General features: G+C 50.5%; 1 protein-coding gene across 2 annotated transcripts; it reads left to right on the forward strand.

Annotated features, from left to right (window-relative positions):
* Positions 1-7,685: 7,685 nt before the first annotated feature.
* On the forward strand, positions 7,686-17,310 carry LOC114684709 (tubby-related protein 2-like). 2 transcript variants are annotated; one of them, XM_037199718.1, is made up of 14 exons: positions 7,686-7,776; positions 7,903-8,413; positions 8,815-8,847; positions 9,191-9,242; positions 10,209-10,347; positions 11,011-11,148; positions 11,289-11,456; positions 12,914-13,095; positions 13,830-14,126; positions 14,982-15,094; positions 15,570-15,684; positions 15,782-15,880; positions 16,717-16,888; positions 17,126-17,310. In XM_037199718.1, the coding sequence occupies exons 2-14, from the start codon at positions 8,307-8,309 to the stop codon at positions 17,257-17,259; spliced, it is 1,749 nt and encodes a 582-aa protein (XP_037055613.1). In that variant the 5' UTR covers positions 7,686-7,776; positions 7,903-8,306; the 3' UTR covers positions 17,260-17,310. The 2 variants fall into 2 exon arrangements, with proteins under 2 accessions (XP_037055613.1, XP_028715083.1); XM_028859250.2 differs by lacking the exon at positions 7,903-8,413 and having other exon boundaries at positions 17,126-17,274.
* Positions 17,311-18,561: the final 1,251 nt, after the last annotated feature.

The following is an 18,561-nucleotide window of genomic DNA, read 5'->3' on the forward strand; positions in this document are numbered from 1 at the left end:
TTTTTTTTTTTTTTTTTTTCTGAGACAGGGTTTCTCTGTGTGTAGCCCTGGCTGTCCTGGAAATCGCTCTTTAGACCAGGCTGTAGACCAGACTCAGAGATCCACCTTCCTTGGCCTCCCCTGTGCTGGGACTAAAGGCATGCGCCACCACCCAGATCTCCCATGAAGGTTTATAAAAAGAGAACAGAGCCGGACGATGGTGGTGCATGCCTTTGATCTCAGCACTCGGGAGGCAGAGCAGGCAGATCTCTGTGAGTTCGAAGCCAGCCTGGGCTATAGAACAAGATCCAGGACAGGCACCAAAACTACACAGAGAAACCCTGTCTCAAAAAACCAGAGAGAGAGAGAGAGAGAGAGAGAGAGAGAGAGAGAGAGAGAGAGAGAGAACAAAAGAAACCATAAATCAAATTGCCTCTAAAATACCTTGAGGTGTTTTAAATACTAATACATTAGATCGGCTGAGTATGGGAAGATGAGACTCTCAGCCACAGGCCTCAAATCCTGCCTGACACTTCAGCCTCTGGGTTGGTGGAAGCTAGTGTTCTGTTTTACATTCCAAGAGAGTTAACCGAAGAGTCATTTAGGTCACACACGCACGGCCATAAATGGCTATGGAGGTTAAAGATTGGCTCGAGATAACTCAGCTCTGGACTGGCAGCATTTTGAACTCTCCACTATCACTGAATCAGCTCTCGGTCCAGCAGGGGTGGAGGGATTCCACATCTGAACAAGCTGGGTGTGGCTGCATATGCTTATAATTCTAGACCAGGGAGGCAGAAGCAGGATGATGGTTTACAGTGAGCTCCAGGCAGGGCAAAGCTGCATAGGAAACCCTGTTTTAAAAGACAAACAAAACAACAACAAGATCCAAAGCAGTTCAGGCAAAATAGTAAAGTTATTATACTATGATTGATCGATATGTATTTCTGACATAGTATTTTCTCAGTGTTTGTTAAAAACTTTCTTTTGTTTTGTTTTGTTTTGTTTTTCGAGACAGGGTTTCTCTATGTAGCTTTGCGCCTTTCCTGGAACTCATTTGGTAGCCCAGGCTGGCCTCGAACTCACAGAGATCTGCCTGCCTCTGCCTCCCAAGTGCTGGGATTAAAGGCATGTGCCACCACCGCCTGGCTGTTAAAAACTTTTTAAAGATTTGGGTCTGGTTAATTTCAGTATGTGATGACTTTTTTATTTACAACTTTTTTTTTTTAAAGATTTATTTATTTATTATGTATACAGCATATATGACTGCAGGCCAGAAGAGGGCACCAGATCTCATTACAGATGGCAGTGAGCCACCATGTGGTTGCTGGGAATTGAACTCAGGACCTCTGGAAGAGCAGCCAGTGCTCTTAGCCACTGAGCCATCTCTCCAGCCCCCTTTATTTACAACGTTTAAAAAATAAGTTAAAAATAAAGTTATTTTTAATAACAAACTTATTATCATTAAATAATTCCAGCACTTGAGAAACAGCGGCAGGGGAAGACAGATCTCTGTGGGTTCAAGGCAGCCTGGTCTACATAGTGAGTTTCAGGCCATCCAGGGATATATAGTGACACCATATTACACTTCCCATGTCCCCCCAAAAGATTTGTTTTTACTCTTAATTATATCTCTGTATGGGTATGTGCATGTGAGTGCAGTGCCTGAAGAGGCCAGAAGAGGGAGTCAGAGTTCCCGAAGCTGCAGTTATAGGTGGCTGGGAGCCAAGCTCACGTCCTCTGCAAGAGCAACACTCAGTCTTAACTGCTGAGCCATGTCTTCAGCCCCTGAAATGAAGAATATTTTTAAACATTCCATAATTACAGAGGCCCTTGAAAATCATGGCTGTGCTCAAGGTATTTCCTCATTGTTTTTTTTTTTTTTTCCAGAGAGGTCCCTTTGGACAGATTTATCCTGAGCTGACCTAGATGATGGTCAGTGACAGACTTTAGACAAGAGGGCATCATCAGAGGAACTGAAGCAGAAACAGGAGGTGACAAGGGACCGTGTTGGGGGCATGGAGGAGAGGTCTTCAGCTGAATCAGAGGCAGCTGGTAGGGAAGGGGTCTCTCCAAGACCAGCATTTCCCAGTGAGTAGATCTTCTCAAAACTGAACACAGGGCCTGGAAGGACTTTTCATTTCTAGGTGGATGGAGTGGGTAGTAAAGAGTCTGGGGGGGGGAGGGAGGGGTTAGGGTGGGGCTCAGATCTGCTTCTTGCAGGAAGATAGGAGAGGATCGTGAGAACAGGCAGGCCTTTCTCAACAAGGGCTCTGGCCCTTGGGGGAGTGAGGCTGTCTCCTGAAGGAGGTCACAAAACAGGTCTGCCAGGGGAAACCAGGCACCATTTGTAAGCTTCTCGCCACCACCCAGCCTTGGTCTCTGCCATCCTCGAAGATCTGTTTTTCTCAGCATTCTGTTAAATAATCAAACTGAAGCCAGGTAATCCCACAGCACACAGGAAGCGGAGGCAGCAGGGTTGCTGTGAATCCAAGGCCAGCTAGGGCTACAGTGTGAGACTGTCTCAAAAGAAGCACAAACAAAAGATCTGTTGTATACAGATTCCAGCAATCTCCCTGCAGCTCCTGGGCGATCCCTGCCCTAATCCTTCCCACTGGGTCCTGTAAGGGTCCCCCAGACCTCAGTGTGACTCCATGACGGAAATGCCACTCAGGCCAGGACACTCAGCATGTAGACAACACCACATGCTTCACAAAATGAAAACAAAGACCTACTCCTTCAAAGCCCATAGACATGGGAAAGTCTCTAAATGTGCTAATCTTGCCTTTGGGCTGCTGTAGTTCCGCCCCTGGCCAACTGTTCTTGTTAACTGAAGTATGTGTCAACCCATAACATGGTTTTAGTGCTTAAAAGCTCATCCCGAGAAAGGCTCAGGGCTACAGTGGAATCCTGAACACCCAGTGCAGTCGCTGACACGGAAATAAAGACTTTCTCTTGGCTTACACCCACGTCCAATCAGTCTTCTCTGGGGGATACCCCACAGCAGGTTATGACCCTGTCCCTCAGTCCCGCTCCTGATAGTGTTTTATTGTTTTTCTCTTTATTAATGGAAAGCAAAAAGGGGGCTTTATTCAATGTGGCCACATTGGGGAGAAGGACAAAAGGCCCAGCGAACCCCAAGTCTGTTTTGGGATCCTAAAGTGAGATTAAAACTTTAGTAGAGGCCAGGGGTGTGCACATTCAAGCAGTCTGTGTCCAGGTGTGGCCCAGGCCACTGCTGACACATCCCTGCCTGTGCTTCCGGCTCATTCTGTGAACTGAGAAGTTATTAAGGTTGTATGGAGTCTCTTCCTGGGGACAAGGCTTCCCTCTGCCTGGGGCTTTTTCATTCCTCCAGCATGAGATTCCCGAGGAAATGCTCATTTCTCAGGGGTGTACTGTTTCAGTCCTCTGATAGATTGAGAGACGCAAGATCTGATTAGAGTATCTTTATTCCCGTCAGAACAGTTACAATTCCCATTTTTTTTTTTGGGGGGGGGGGGCTGCTCTAGAACTCACTATATAGACCAGGCTGGCCTTGAACTCCTAGAGATCCATCTGCCTCTGTCTCCTGAGTGCTGGGATTAAAGGCCTGTGCCACCATGCCCAGCTGGATTCACCACTTTCTATATGTCTATGTGGGAAACAAACCTAACCGCAATGCATGTAGGGACCAAGGTCAGAGTATACTTACTGTCAGGTAGAGCATAAGAATGTTTCTGTAATGCCTTGGCCAACCTCCCATCTCAGCCCCTCCCACTCACCTGTTACTGATGTATTGCATGTTTAGAACATTCACAGAAGTTTCTATGAATGGCTTGTTTTTTCAAGACAGGGTAGCCCAGGCTGTCCTGGAACTTGCTCCATAGACCAAGCTGGCCTTGAACTCACAGACATCTCCTTGATTCTGCCTCCTGAGTACTGGGATTAAAGGCATGTGCCACCATAGCCCTGCTACAGTTGTGGCCTTTGTTCTCAGTTCCCTGCTTCAAGAAGTAAAGAGAGATGCTGGGCGGTGGTGGCTCACACCTTTAGTCCCAGCATGTGGGAGTTCGAGGCCAGCCTGGTCTACAAAGTGAGATCCAGGAAAGGTGCAAAACTACACAGAGAAACCCTGTCTGGAAAAAACAAACAAACAAAAAAAAAAGTGAAGAGAACAAAAGACAACGTGCAGCAGGAGACTTTTCCTAAAGCCCAAGTTCTCTCCAGGGACCATCCTGTAGAGGTGTGCTTGCTGGGGCACAGCATGGGTGAGCTTTTGTTTGTTTGTTGTTTTGCTTGGATCAGAACACAGAAACTTCTGCCTTCTTCCCAGGTGTGAATAATTTTGGTCATATGTGCACTTAATAATGTCTAGGCATGAGATGATCAATGTTAGGGTCCTTGAGAAGTCCCACAAAAGACCACCAGACACGTACGCAATCAACAAGAGCATTTAATTTCTTGAGAATAAAAATTCCAGCATGCTGGGGTTAAACCATCTGACAAATTGGCAAAATGGCCACCTAGAGAGAAGCTCGAAAACTCCTTTTAAGGCTGCTAGGGGAGTTCCAGCTGCGGTTAAGTGTCCTCTGAAGTGATTGAATATAGACCTTACTGTACAGGAATCATTTTACAATTGGCTCATGACATCTGGTCAGCAACTGGTTCCGGTGTCAGGGGTCTGTCTGTCTGCTGTGTCTGGGATCTGTCTGTCTGCTGTGTCTGGGGTCTGTCTGTCTGCTGTGTCTGGGGTCTGTCTGTCTGCTGTGTCTGGGGTCTGTCTGTCTGCTGTGTCAGGGGTCTGTCTGTCTGCTGTGTCAGGGGTCTGTCTGTCTGCTGTGTCTGGGGTCTGTCTGCTGTGTCTGGGGTCTGTCTGCTGTGTCTGGGGTCTGTCTGTCTGCTGTGTCTGGGATCTGTCTGTCTGCTGTGTCAGGGGTCTGTCTGTCTGCTGTGTCAGGGGTCTGTCTGTCTGCTGTGTCAGGGGTCTGTCTGTCTGTTGTGTCTGGGGTCTGTCTGCTGTGTCTGGGGTCTGTTTGCTGTGTCAGGGGTCTGTCTGCTGTGTCTGGGGTCTGTCTGCTGTGTCTGGGATCTGTCTGTCTGCTGTGTCTGGGATCTGTCTGTCTGCTGTGTCTGGGATCTGTCTGTCTGCTGTGTCAGGGGTCTGTCTGTCTGCTGTGTCTGGGGTCTGTCTGTCTGCTGTGTCAGGGGTCTGTCTGTCTGCTGTGTCAGGGGTCTGTCTGTCTGCTGTGTCTGGGGTCTGTCTGTCTGCTGTGTCTGGGGTCTGTCTGCTGTGTCAGGGGTCTGTCTGTCTGCTGTGTCAGGGGTCTGTCTGTCTGCTGTGTCAGGGGTCTGTCTGTCTGCTGTGTCAGGGGTCTGTCTGTCTGCTGTGTCAGGGGTCTGTCTGTCTGCTGTGTCTGGGGTCTGTCTGTCTGCTGTGTCAGGGGTCTGTCTGTCTGCTGTGTCAGGGGTCTGTCTGTCTGCTGTGTCTGGGGTCTGTCTGTCTGCTGTGTCTGGGGTCTGTCTGCTGTGTCAGGGGTCTGTCTGTCTGCTGTGTCAGGGGTCTGTCTGTCTGCTGTGTCAGGGGTCTGTCTGTCTGCTGTGTCAGGGGTCTGTCTGCTGTGTCTGGGGTCTGTCTGCTGTGTCAGGGGTCTGTCTGTCTGTTGTGTCTGGGGTCTGTCTGTCTGCTGTGTCTGGGATCTGTCTGTCTGCTGTGTCTGGGGTCTGTCTGTCTGCTGTGTCTGGGGTCTGTTTGCCCTGTCAGGCGTCTGTCTGTCTGCTGTGTCAGGCGTCTGTCTGTCTGCTGTGTCAGGGGTCTGTCTGTTGTGTCTGGGGTCTGTCTGCTGTGTCTGGGGTCTGTTTGCTGTGTCTGGGGTCTGTCTGCTGTGTCTGGGGTCTGTCTGTTGTGTCTGGGGTCTGTCTGCTGTGTCAGGGGTCTGTCTGTCTGCTGTGTCAGGGGTCTGTCTGTTGTGTCTGGGGTCTGTCTGCTGTGTCTGGGGTCTGTTTGCTGTGTCAGGGGTCTGTCTGACTGAAAATAGCAAGAACATTCATTTCCTGTTTGTGGCCGGGTACGACCCTGATTGACTACCAGACTGGATTACTTCCTGAGGGTCTGACTGAAGCCGGACATGAGTCAACATAGGATGGTGGGGTAATATGGGTCAGAGTTCTTAGCAAACTGGCCCCTGAGTGGGGAGGGAACGGCCCTGTTCCTGGCAGTCCTGTTATAAGAGTCAGTTACCACTGCTAAGGAGAGCGATAGAGGAACTAGGCCTTCAATCAGGTACCTGGACTTTGAAAGATCCAACTCTCTCCTAAGAGGAAAGCTTTCACAAGGTTCAGTAGATATTTGTAGGAATGAGTAAATCAGCAGCCACCCCCCCATGTCCTTCTCCCATTTAAACGACACCTCCCACGAGCTCTGTGAAGCATGAATGCCCCAGCCAGGTAGTAGCATCCAACTGCCTATGGTGCTGCTGGGAAATGTAGTTTTGCTTCTGGTTTCTCCATGTCTCCTTAAGGGGATCTTAAAGATCAAGGAGTTTAGGGGAGGGAGTGAACGGGTGTTCATTTGGGATCTATCTTGATTTCCATATCTCGATGGCCGGGGTCCCGGGACAGCTTGTGTGATTCACCAACACACTGCTGCAAAGGAAGGCAGGTAAACCGGAAGCCGCAGCGTGTTAAACGGGGTCCCTGGAGTTTTCACCAGGGCCTTGGGGACAGCGGGAACTGCACCACTGCAAACCCGCCAGAGCGCAGGGCAGGGCCACTCACCGGGCTCTCAGTGGCCTGGCTGTCCTCCTGATGGGGCGCCGCGCGGTCCAGGGGCACGGCCAGCACAGCGGACAGCGTCAGGAGAGGAGCTAGGAGAAGGAAAGGGGTCCCGCGGGGCGCGGAGGCAGGCATCGTGGCTGCTCTGCGAGGAGAGGTGGAGAATGGGTTTTTGTTGTTTTGCTACGGCTTTTTGAGACAAGTGTTAAGTAGCAAAGGCTGGATTTGAATTCCTAATCTTCCTGCCTCCCCTCCCCCACCCCCCCAGCGACTTGTAGGCTCGCATTACTACCCGACCTAAGGATGTTCTAACCCCGTATCCGGCTGGGCAAACGAGTGTGCACGCCATCCTCAGTGCCATTCCCATTTGCAAAAATGAAGACTCCACGCGTTTCGTCACCTGCAACCCGGGATGCCAGGCCTCCAGCCTCCCTTTCCTACAGCACAGTCCGCAGACCTTCATCCTGTCTCCCTCAAAGTAGGGAATCCTTCCCCAAACCGAGATGCTAGGCCCCCTAGACTCCCCTTCTCACGGGACCACAGGGACCTGAAACCCTGCAAGTACCCGGATCTCCAGTCCCCTGGCCTCAGCTATCCAACGCCGCTCACCTCTCCTAGCGCAGAGGGCGTTTTCCCACGCTAGGACCTCTGCCGGGTTTCTGATGATTTCCCTCCTAAGTCACTCCCACTTTTCCACCCGCAAATGACCTGCCCCCAGGATGCTGATTGGTCCACGCTGGCCCCCTTAGTTTGGAAAATTACTCCTGCTTTCTTGGAAGCTCATATTCTTAGTGTGTGTGTGTGTGTGTGTGTGTGTGTGTGTGTGTGTGTGTGTGTGTGTTTAAAGATTTTATTATTTATTTTGTATATGTGTACTTTATCTGCATGTACAACTTTATGCCGGAAGAGAGCATAAGATCCCACTAGAGATGGTTGGGAGCCACCATGTGGTTCCTCGGAGTTGAACTCAGGACCTCTGGCAGAGCTGGCAATGCTCCTAACCACTGACCCATCTCTCCAGCTCCGAGGCTCACATTCTTAAACGTGAGGTTTCCTGCGTCATTTTCATATAAAAGTCAAAGCCCTGCATGAGGGTAGGGGAGGGGAGGGCAACTTTTGCCACTGTGTCTCCTGGGAATTGCAGTCTTCTCATTTATTTTCGCTCCACAGGTTCCTGCAAGTTAGAGCTTTGGTGATAACCAACTGCATAGGATACTATCACTACTTTTTAAAAGAGTCTCATTATGTAGCCCTAGCTGGAACTCTATGTAGACCAGACTGGCCTCGAGATCACAGAGATCCTCCTGCCTCTGACTCACAAGTGCTGAGATTAAAATACCGCACTCCCAGCTCCCTCTCCCACTTTTTCCCCTGAGAAATGGCTTTATGCAGCCCAAGCTGACCTGGAAGAGATACGAATGCTTGTAGAGGATGAATGCTTAGATTCCTGGCACCTTGTCTGCACCTCCCAAGTGCTGGAATTACAGGCATGAGCCACTAGGCTTATAAATGTCTTCAATGCTCTGTATGTAGAACTATATTGGTAGGTAGATACTCTTGGGTCCCTTTAAGGAATGTTGGCTTGCAGTTCCAATTCAGAACCCCCAGAACAAGGGATCAGTCTGCTTCAGTGGCCTAGAGGCATTACTCTGTTGGACATGGACCTTGAGGGGCCAAGAGGGCAAGTCCCTGTGGGAACACCCCTTCCTAAGAAAGTGTTTGCCTGTGTTTAGAGTTCCAGCATCTGGGCAAGGCTGTGAGAGCACCAAGCTGGTGCTAGGGAGGGGTGGGTGCCTCTGGGATGCCAGATAGGTGGATGCTGGGGAGTTGAGATTTGTGACCCTGAGACCCCAAGTCCCAATACTTAGAAGCAGGACCCACCTTACCTGTGTGGTAGAGAGCTGGATTTTTTGTGTTCCCAATAGTGCTTAAAGTTCACCACAGGCTACTAAGTCTCAGGCGGGCATTGGGATTTGGGTTGTTAGGGTTCAAAAGAAAAACGAAGGCAGATGTCAGGAATTAGAGGGCGGTTTCTCTTTAGATGTTGGGTCTAGGTCTGATTAAGCCTTCCTAATCCTCTAGACCGTCTCAGGAAAATGAACCGTGGAAGAAAGAGTGAGTGAGGAAACCTAATGGGCAGCGGGTTGGGGGAGGGGGAACCTAGATACTGGATACGCACAGCTTTGGGGCTCAAACTGTCTTCAGGCTGACCACCACCAACCATAGGAAGGGGGGGGGGATCTGGACTCCGATGTCCTTGGCTCCCGAGATAGCTAGAGCCTCAGGTTGGGTCCTAAGGGGAGGGGCTGGGAGAAAGAGTCATAACTGACCTAGAAGCTCAGGTCCCTCACCTACTATGACATCACTGGCGCTCAGAAGCCAAACTGGTCCAGGGGAGGGGCTCTGGAACAGGCAGAGCTGCCCTGCTGTCTGTGGCCACCAGCCTGTGTTTCTCTAGAACCGTGGAGGATGAATTCTCGGGTGTGAGACTGCAGAAGTTGGAACAACAGGTATGGCCCCAATCCCACTCTTCCATCTTCCCCACCTTCCCAGGATGCTCAGAGACCCCAATCCCATGTTCCTTTTCTCTGAACTTCGGGTTCTCAAATTAGGAAAAGGGAAAGTAGGAATTTGGTTTTCTTTTGAAACAAGACCTTACTGCCTAGCCCAGGCTGGTGCTGGAATCCCAGTTGTGAGCGGCCACACTCGCTTTGTTTTGTTAAATTGCATTTACTCAGGGGTCGAGGACACGCACGCCATGGCGTGTATGTGGGGACAGCTTGCAGGCCGGGTGCTCTCCTTGGAGGATTTGAGTCCGAGGGCTCAGGTTGTCAGGCCTGATGGGAGCACACGCACCTTTACCCACCGGGCCCTCTCTCAGGCCCCAATTAGCCGCTCTGTGAGCTATGCTGGCCTCACACTGGCTCCCACGGTCTTCCTTCTATTTCCGGACTTACTACGGATGTGAGTCTTTATACCCACCTTTGTATTTGGAAACAGGTTCTCACCAAATTGTCTAGGACTTTTGTTTAGTTTTTATTTTTTTATTTTTTTAAAGATTTATTTATTATGTATACAATAAACTGCCTGCATATATCCCTGTAGGCCAGAAGAGGGCGCTAGATCTCATTACAGATGGTTGTGAGCCTCCATGTGGCATGTGATTGCTGGGAATTGAACTCAGGACCTTTGGAAGAGCAAGCAGTGCTCTTAACCTCTGAGCCATCTCTCCAGCCCTGTGTAGGAAGGCTTAGTCCTTGTGCCTCAGCCCGGATGGCAGCCCAGGCTGAGGAAATTTTTAAAGAACAACAGTTCTAGAGGGCTGGACGCCTAGTTCTTGGAGGAGGAGGTGGAGATAGACCGGATCTGACGGGAAAGGACTGGGTATCTGGGACCCTAATGGAGGAAGGGTACCCGGACGCCCCCAGGCCAACCTCCGCCCTGTGCCCACCACACATCCCCTCTTGATCCTTCAGCAACAGCTACTTGAGAAGAAGCAGCGCAGGAGGCGCCAGGAGCCCCTCATGGTTCAGGCCAATCCTGATGCTTCCCTGAGGCACCGGCGACCAAGGCGTGGGGATGATCGCTTCCAGTGGGACAGCGGCTGGGGATTTGGTCTGATGAAGGGGTTTATGGGGGCTGGGGGCGGGGCCTAGTGAGCACTGGGGGCGGGGCCTAGTGAGCACTGGGGGGTGGAGCCTGGTGAGGCCCAGGGCGGGTACTGGGTGGATGGTGCTGGCTGCCACAGGGATGGCCTTGTACATGTCAGGAAGTTTATGGTAGAGGACGGGGTGGGACTTGAGTGTGGGGCTTTCTGAGGGAACAGGGGTGGGTTCTCGAGGATCCCCAGGCAGAGGATTGATTTAGCTGGGGGTGTCTTTGGAGCCATTCCAATAAAGTTGGGCCCCTGAGACTACCCGGTTCTCTGGCAATAAGCAGGCAGAGCTTAGAGTAACTGGAGGGCCAGACCCAAGCGAATCCAGTGACTGGGTTTGTCAGAACCTAGTAGAGTCTGAGGGAACTCGGACTGTCCCAAGACAGAAGTTCTGCTGGTAGAGCAGGAGTCCATGGTGTTTGCTTTTGTGGTGATCAAGGGTCAAAACCTAGGGCTACATGCAACCCATCTTTCCTTACTACCGAGTTTTTGTTTAGAATTTGGGGGGACCATGGTCCCATGCTATCAGACTGGAACTGGTTATGTAGTGGAGGGTTTGAGGTAATCCTCCTGCCCTACTCAGTAGCTCCTCTTTAAATGGGCCTCTCTGCCCTCTCCCTCAGGTGCTGGGAATCCTTTCCTCCAGGAGAATGTACCACAGGCGCATCTGCCCTCCAGGCCCCCCGGTGCCCTGCTCTCCATGGGCGATGTCAGAGATGGTGGCGGCCAGCAGGCCCCCCTTCTGCCAGAAACAGGAGCAGGTAATCTTAGGCCACTGATACTTAGAGCACGCCTCCTTAGACGTTCAGGATTGCCTGCTTCTCCTCTGACATTGGGGTCAGGACAGAGCTTCCTCCTCTTGCACCAAAGGACCCCAAATCTGACACTCCTTTTTCTCCAGTGTATACTCAGGGTGATGGTGCTGTGGTCCACCATCTGTGCTGCGTCCCAGACAGCTCAGAGTCAGACGTGGAGGAAGTGACCATGGAGGACATCCCCGTCATCCCCCCGCCTCCCAAGACACATCTGGCAACCCGGTGCAGGGGCTGGTTAGCCTCCCCAGGACCTGGTAATTTCGGGGACAGGGGAGTGAAATCTGGTCCCTGGTTCATGACAGTTTGTCATCCTGCTTTGTTAACAGCTTTATGTGGGATATGGTAACTCTCGGGTCTCCCAGATCATCTGTCAAGGTGTCTAGTCCCTGTCACACAGTGTACTCAGAAGTAAAACCATCACCACATCTAACGCACATGTTTAAACTGAGTTTGGAGGGATGGGGTCGATATCTATGATCCCTGGGCTGGCCTTGAACTCACAGAGATCCACTGACCTCTGCCTCCTTGTGTGCTGGATTAAAGGCTTCTTGCACCACACCCAGATTATTTATTATGGTTTTGTTTTGTTTTGTTTTCCCTTTTTCTTTTTAGCTTTTTTCTTTCTTTCTTTCTTTCTTTCTTTCTTTTTTTTTTTTTTTTTTTTTTTTTTTTTTTCTTGTTGAGACTGCTTCACTGTGTAGCTTGGGGCCTGTCCTGGAACTTGCTCTGTATAGAAGACTGTCCTTGAACTCACAGAGATCCACCTGCCTCTGTATCCTGAGCACTGGGGTTTAAGGCATTTGCCACCACAGTCCTGCTATTTCCTTTCTTCTTTTTAATTTTTATTTTATTTATTTTGTTTTTTCCAGACAGGGTTTCTCTGTGTAGCCCTAGCTGTCCTGAAACTTGGTTTGTAGAACAAGCTGAGATCTGCCTGCCTCTGCCTCCATAGTGTTGGGATTAAAGTGTGTGCCACCACTGCCCAGCCTATTTTGGTTTTTCAAGACAGGGTTTCTCTTGGTAGCTTTGGCTGTCCTGGAACTCACTATGCCAACCAAGTTGGCCCTGAACTCACTGAGGTCTGCCTCCCAAGTGCTGGTATTTAAGGCATGTGACACCACAGCCTGGATCAGATTATTTATTTTAATTCTTTTTAGTTTGTAGATGTGCATCTGTGTGTTCTTTGTGAATGTGAGTGCAGTTCCCACATAGACCAGAAGAGGGAGTCTGAGCCACTGGAGCTGGAGTTGGATGTGTTTGTGAGCCTTGAACCTTGAGAGCTGGGAAGTGAACTCGGGTTCTCACAAGAGCAGAATGTGCCTTTGACTGTTAATCGATCTCTCCAGGCCTTCAATTTATTTGTTGTTTTTTTTTTTAACTTGTTTACTTTTGACCAGCAATTGTGACACAGGACTTTAGTTCCAACACTGGAGGGAAAGGCAGGTGGATCTCTGTGTTCAGAGCAAGCCCAGTCTAGAACTCTGTCTCAGACTAGGCCAGAGCCACACAGTGAGACATTGACTCTGGGAGATCAGGAGGTGGGTTTTAGTCTCTGTAGGCTCCATGTGCACAGGAAGTGCACACAGGGTGGTCAGTGGAAGAGCCTGGCAAAGCAGCTGGAACTGGATTCCTGTCCTGTCTAGCTGACAATACTGATCCTCCCCTAACTGCGACTCAGATGTCCTGACCTGTAACTGCTTCTGCCCCTTAGGGGTCAGCGAAGAGGAAGAGGTTGAAACCAAGGATGCTGCCTTTGAACCCAAGGCACCCAGTCCTGCCCCGGCCCTGACAGTGAGCTCTGGTAGGGTTCAGGGACACTTGGCATCCTGTGAGGAGGAAGAAAACACAGCACAAAAGGATATAGAAACAAGGAGACCAGCCTCTGGCCTCGGGGTAGGTGGCACTCAAAATCTGCAGCCCAATCCACAGGGCATTTGACTGGCTGAAGGAGCAACAACCATGGTGTGAAAATCTGTGCCCAGTGGTGCATGCTTGCATTTCCTGCAGTCAGGAGTCTGCCAAGGACTGAGTTCAAGGCCAATCTGGACTCCATAAAGAGACTCTCTCCCCTAAAAAAGGAATACCCATGGACAGGTGCCAACTTATAGAGACTATAAAGCGTGATTTGGAAGGTCTTTTTTTTTTTTTAGGATAGAGTATCTCTGTGTAATAGCCCTAGCTTTGAACTCACAGAGATCTGCCTGCCTCTGCCTCCCGAGTGCTGGGATTAAAGGTGTGAGGCTTGCAAGGCTCATTTTATAGTAAACATGGTCAAATGCTTTGCTAGGCAAGTGCTCTTACCACTGAGCCGCACCTGAGCCCCTCACTGGGGGATTCTAGGCAGGGTTGCTATACTACTCAGTAATGCCCCAGGCACCTCACTGGCATGTTTGGCAGGTACTCTGGGTTTACCTGTTCTAGAGTAGGATCTCACCGTTTGTGTGAGCTAATGAGGTTGCACGTTTGACTCATCAGCAGATGGGCCAACTTGGGTGGGTGAGTCAGCTGACATGCTGGAGGAGCATGAAGCCCTGGGTCCTCACGGGTCATCCCTTAGCTGACACAGCCAATCAGTCTGCAGGGCCCAGCCTGACTGTCCCTCACTTGTGGATCTGCCCTCGAGCTAGGATGAAGAGCTGGCGAAGAAAGAGGGCTCAGAGTCTGCAGGGACGGACAGCGCCCCAGTGCCGCCCAAGGTCTTGCAGGACAATAAGGACCCAAGCAACCAGAATCCTTGTAACTGGATGTGCCCCGCGGCCCGGCCCCCGGGCCCTCGGCTGGGGGAGGACGTGGAGGCCTATGTGCTGCTCCCCGCGGCCCGGGACCATGTGGTGCAGTGCCGCATCATCCGAAACAAGCATGGCATGGACAAGGGCTTCTTCCCGTCCTACTACCTCTACCAGGAGGCGGAGGACGGTGTGGCGGTGAGCTCCAGCCCTGGTGCGGGGGCCTTCCCGCTGGGGGACAGAGGAGGGAGAGGAGCCCCCGATTCCAGCGGCATGCCCCTCCCTTCTGGACAAGGTTAAAATTTCTGGAGCCAGATGTGGCGGCATCGGGGGTATAGCTCAGTGGTAGAGCATTTGACTGCAGATGTGGCGGTATCAAACTATAAACCTAATCATATATGGGACATGGCAGCAGAGAAGGTCAGGAGAGCAAGGTCAGCCTTGTATAGAAAGAAGGAGTTCAAGGCCAGCCTCCTGACCTAACTGGAGACACTGTTTCAAACTAAAAAAAGTCAGGTGGTGGTTACAGATACCTTTAATCCCCCACACTTGGGAAGCAGAGGCAGGCAGACCTCTGAGTTGGAAGCCAGCCCTTTCTAAATAAGTTCCAAGCCAGCCAGGGCAACAACGTGAGACCCTTTCAACGCTTTGTTTCCCCCCTGGACTCAGGTCTGTCCTGTCCGGTCTAAGTCCTACCCACCTCAGCACTTCAGACATTTTAGAACACAGTAGTTCAGGTCCTTCCTACCCTACAAACAAGCCTTATCCATTCCACCAAACTCATTCCCACTTGAGTTAAGTGAGTCTCTTCTCTGGCCATCCAACTGAGTCTTCTTGGTGGCCAAACCCCACCCAATCCTGATATAAACTACGTCCCTCAAAGCGTTTCCGTTCTATAGCTAAGCTACACCCCTCTCCTGCTGACCAGTCTCCTCCCAGTGTGGCCTTCTTCGCCTCCAGAAATAGCCCTTCCCCTATTCAGAGCTGTGTTCAGGCCACCGGCTCTAGACAGATGTCAAAACTCAATCCTGAAGTCTCTTCTCCGATCTGCAGCATTTCCTTCTGGCTGGGCGGAAAAGGAAAATATGCAAAACCTCAAATTATCTCATCTCTCTGGATCCCAAAGATATGTCTCGCAACGGGAACAACTTTGTGGGCAAAGTTAGGTAAGTGAAGCCTTCTTGGTGTGGTGCTCCTAGTATGTGGTGAGGCAACATGTGTCAGGAAGCCAGGGAGAGACAGGCAAATGGACTTCATTTCCCAAGAGGCCGCAGTGCACAACACAGGATCTGATGGGTTTTGTAGTTCTGCAGGATGTATTTCCACATGGGAAAGAAAAAAAACATGAAAGCTTTGGATGCCAAGAATACAGGCTGGCATTTAAGATGTTTTGCTTTTTGATAGGGAGAGGGCTGGGACCCCTCAGTTCCTGTGGGGAAAGAGGTCTGGAGTGTGTGAGTTCTTGCTTCCTAGATGGAAGAGGGTTCCCAAAGTATCAATGTAGCATGCTAGAAAGACACAAAAATCAGAGGGCTGGGACTGTGATTTCTTTTCATAGAGGATGGTTTGAGAAAGCACTTACACAGAGTAGCAATCACTATCTCTCGGTTTTTGTTACTCTCCCCTGCCCTCCTGGAGCAGATCCAATATCTTGGGCACGAAATTTACCATCTTTGATAATGGGGTGAACCCGGAGAGGAACTACTGGATCCCAGACAGTACCCGGATCAGAGAGAAGCTGGGAGTCGTGTGTTATGTAAGTATCCTGGAGGGGCCTGGATGAATGGGGTGCCAATAAGTAAGAACACACAGGGAGCTAGGCTAACTGCAATATAATTAATTAATCCTGCCAGGAAAGCAATGTCTTGGGGTTCCGGGGACCTCGGAAAATGACTGTAATACTTCCAGGAATGGACAGGCGCAAGCAGAGGATGAGAGTCCAGCCACAAAATGTGAGTCTTTAAGGTTGTGAAAAGCAATACTAAGAGAGGAGAATGGGTTAGAAAACCATGATTTGCAGGTCACATTGAATGGCTCAGGAAATAAAGACTAGAGACTCAAAAATTCTGGTTCTGATGCTGGAGAGATGGCTCAATGGTTAGCAGAGCATGTATTGCTCTCCCAGAGGGAGAAGAAAGACAGACCATGTAAGTTGGAGGCTAGCCTCATCTAAATATCAAGTTCCAAGATAGACAGGGCTAGAGAGTGAGACCTTGTTTTTTAATTTTTTTTTTTTTTTTTTGAGACAGGGTTTCTCAGTGTAGTTTTGGTGCCTGTCCTGGATCTCGCTCTGTAGACTAGGCTAGCCTCGAACTCACAGAGATCCACCCCCCTCTGCCTTCCGACTGCTGGGATTAAAGGCATGTGCCACTACCGCCCAGCTCAAAATTTGTTTTCAATCCCAGCAGTTGGGAGGCAGAGGCTCAGGGCTCACTCCATTATCAAAAATGGTGATTTTCGTGTTCAAGACATTGGATCTGCTTCGGGAGGACAGTGGACAGAGTAATAATAACCGCGACAGTGATTGTTACTCTGTGCTAAGTGCTTTCTCAAACCAATCCTCTAAGAAAAGAAATTACATTCCCAACCTGGTCTACAGAGCTAATTCCAGGACAGGCAGGGCTACACAGAGAAACCGTCTCCAAAAACACAAAAGGGTAAACCTGGCAATCCAGAGACACTGTTCTCAAGTAAATAAATAAGTAAATAAATAAAAATAATACGTGCATCTGGACTTAAAGGAAGGCTGCAGGTAGCCTAACAAACGATGCCCCTATTGTATCTCAAGGATCAGGATTCGATAGTGAGTCGTCTACAAAAGGGTGCAAGACAAGGGCCGCTCCTACTGCAGAACAAGGCCCCATCCTGGAGCGACGAGAGCGGCGGCTACGTGCTCAATTTTCACGGTCGCGTCACTCGGGCTTCGGTCAAGAACTTCCAGATTGTGCACCCCGATCTACGTGAGCTCTAGCAACCTTAAGACCTGGGCTTGGGGGCGGAATGGGGGCATTAAGAACAACAACTGCCACTTATGTCTTTGGGCCGGTCCCTAAAGTGGGCGGGAGCCTCGCTGTCGCAAGGTCTATTGGGAGATGTAGTCTCTAGGCTCCTTGAGTTTCCTAGCTTGGTAAGTGTGCAGCTGCGTGGGGCCATGGGACGGAGTTTAACTAAATCCTCTTCCCTGGTTTTCTCATCAGCGGACTACCTGGTGCTCCAGTTCGGCCGCGTGGCCCCAAACATATTCACTATGGATTTCCAGTATCCTCTTTGCCCGCTCCAAGCTTTCGCCATCTGCTTATCCAGTTTCGATGGGAAACTGGCGTGTAACTGAATAAAATTATCATCCCTCACTAGCTCTCCTGTGCGTTTGCGGAAAGCTTCACACCATGCCTCCTTTCTTGTTTAGTTTTTTGATAGTCTGGTCTCCAACTACGTAGCTGACCCTGGCCTTGAACACCTCATCCTCCTGCTTCCACCTCAGGAGTACTGGGATAGCAAGCACGCCTCTTTGTGCCGGGCCTTGTCTTTTAATAAATCTTCATTTTTAGTGCACATAATAGTGGGCTTCATTTTTATACCTGTCGTCGGGCTTTGCTTTGCTTGTATCTACCACCCTCCCTTTATTTTTTGAGGCAGCTTTCCTCCATAGGTTGTGTCTGCCAGTCCTTGGAACTCAGGCCAATCCCCCTGCCTCAGCTTCAAAGTGCTGGGTCAAGTTGTGTCACTTTATACTGTGTAGATCAGGCTGGTCTTAAACATCGGTTTGGACACAGAACTCATTTTTGCCTCCCTTGAAGATCCAATACACCCTGAAGACTTGATCGCTATAAATCAAAAGGCTTTATTTCTTATTAAAAATAAATAAATAACAGGAAAGTACTTGGGGTTAGCCCCGCCTTCCACCGAAGTCCAGGCTGGGGGGAGGGGCCTCACTGGGAAGGGCAGAGGGTGTGGTCACAGCTTGGCTCAAGGGCGTGGCCTCAGAGGGGGAGCAAGGCCCAGGCTGTGGAGGGGCAGGGGTGAAGGCCAGAGGGAGGGCTGGGTTTCCAAGGCGCGCCCAGGCTCTGGCCCTGAAGGCAGCGGTGAGGTAAGGACCCAGCTTCTCCTCCACCTGGGCAATGCGGCGGGCAAAGCGGCTCCGATCTCGTGCGAGCTGCTCCCAGGGACCTCGGCGGGCAGCCTGGGCTGGTCCTGCCCAGACAGCCAGGAAATGGACGGTGACTTTCTCAGAAAAGCGCACCTGGACAGATGGGCAGAGGGAGAAATAAAAATTAGTCCCCAGTAACACTTGGTGTCTGAACAGTCATCTGCCTGCCACCTGACTGTCCCTGACTCACCCTGACACCATGAACACAGCCGCCGCTGGTCCTGCCCCTTACAGCAGATTGCAGCAGGGTGAATGCAGTCTTCCCATGTAAGCAGTTGCAACACACGGGTCCCTGGAGTCCCCACCTCCAACACCCCACTCCAGGGACTTCAGGTCCCCGGCCCCTCCTCCTAACTCAGAATATAAGCCTTTTGTATAAAGTATGTATTAAGCACTGTGGAATCCTATTGTAATCCCAGCATGAAACAATGCAGGAGCGTCCAGTTCACCGTGGGCTTCACTATTTCTTGGGCAGGTGGACCCGAA

This window comes from Peromyscus leucopus, chromosome 1 (genome assembly GCF_004664715.2).
Source record: "Peromyscus leucopus breed LL Stock chromosome 1, UCI_PerLeu_2.1, whole genome shotgun sequence".
NCBI classification, from domain to species: Eukaryota; Metazoa; Chordata; class Mammalia; order Rodentia; family Cricetidae; genus Peromyscus; species Peromyscus leucopus.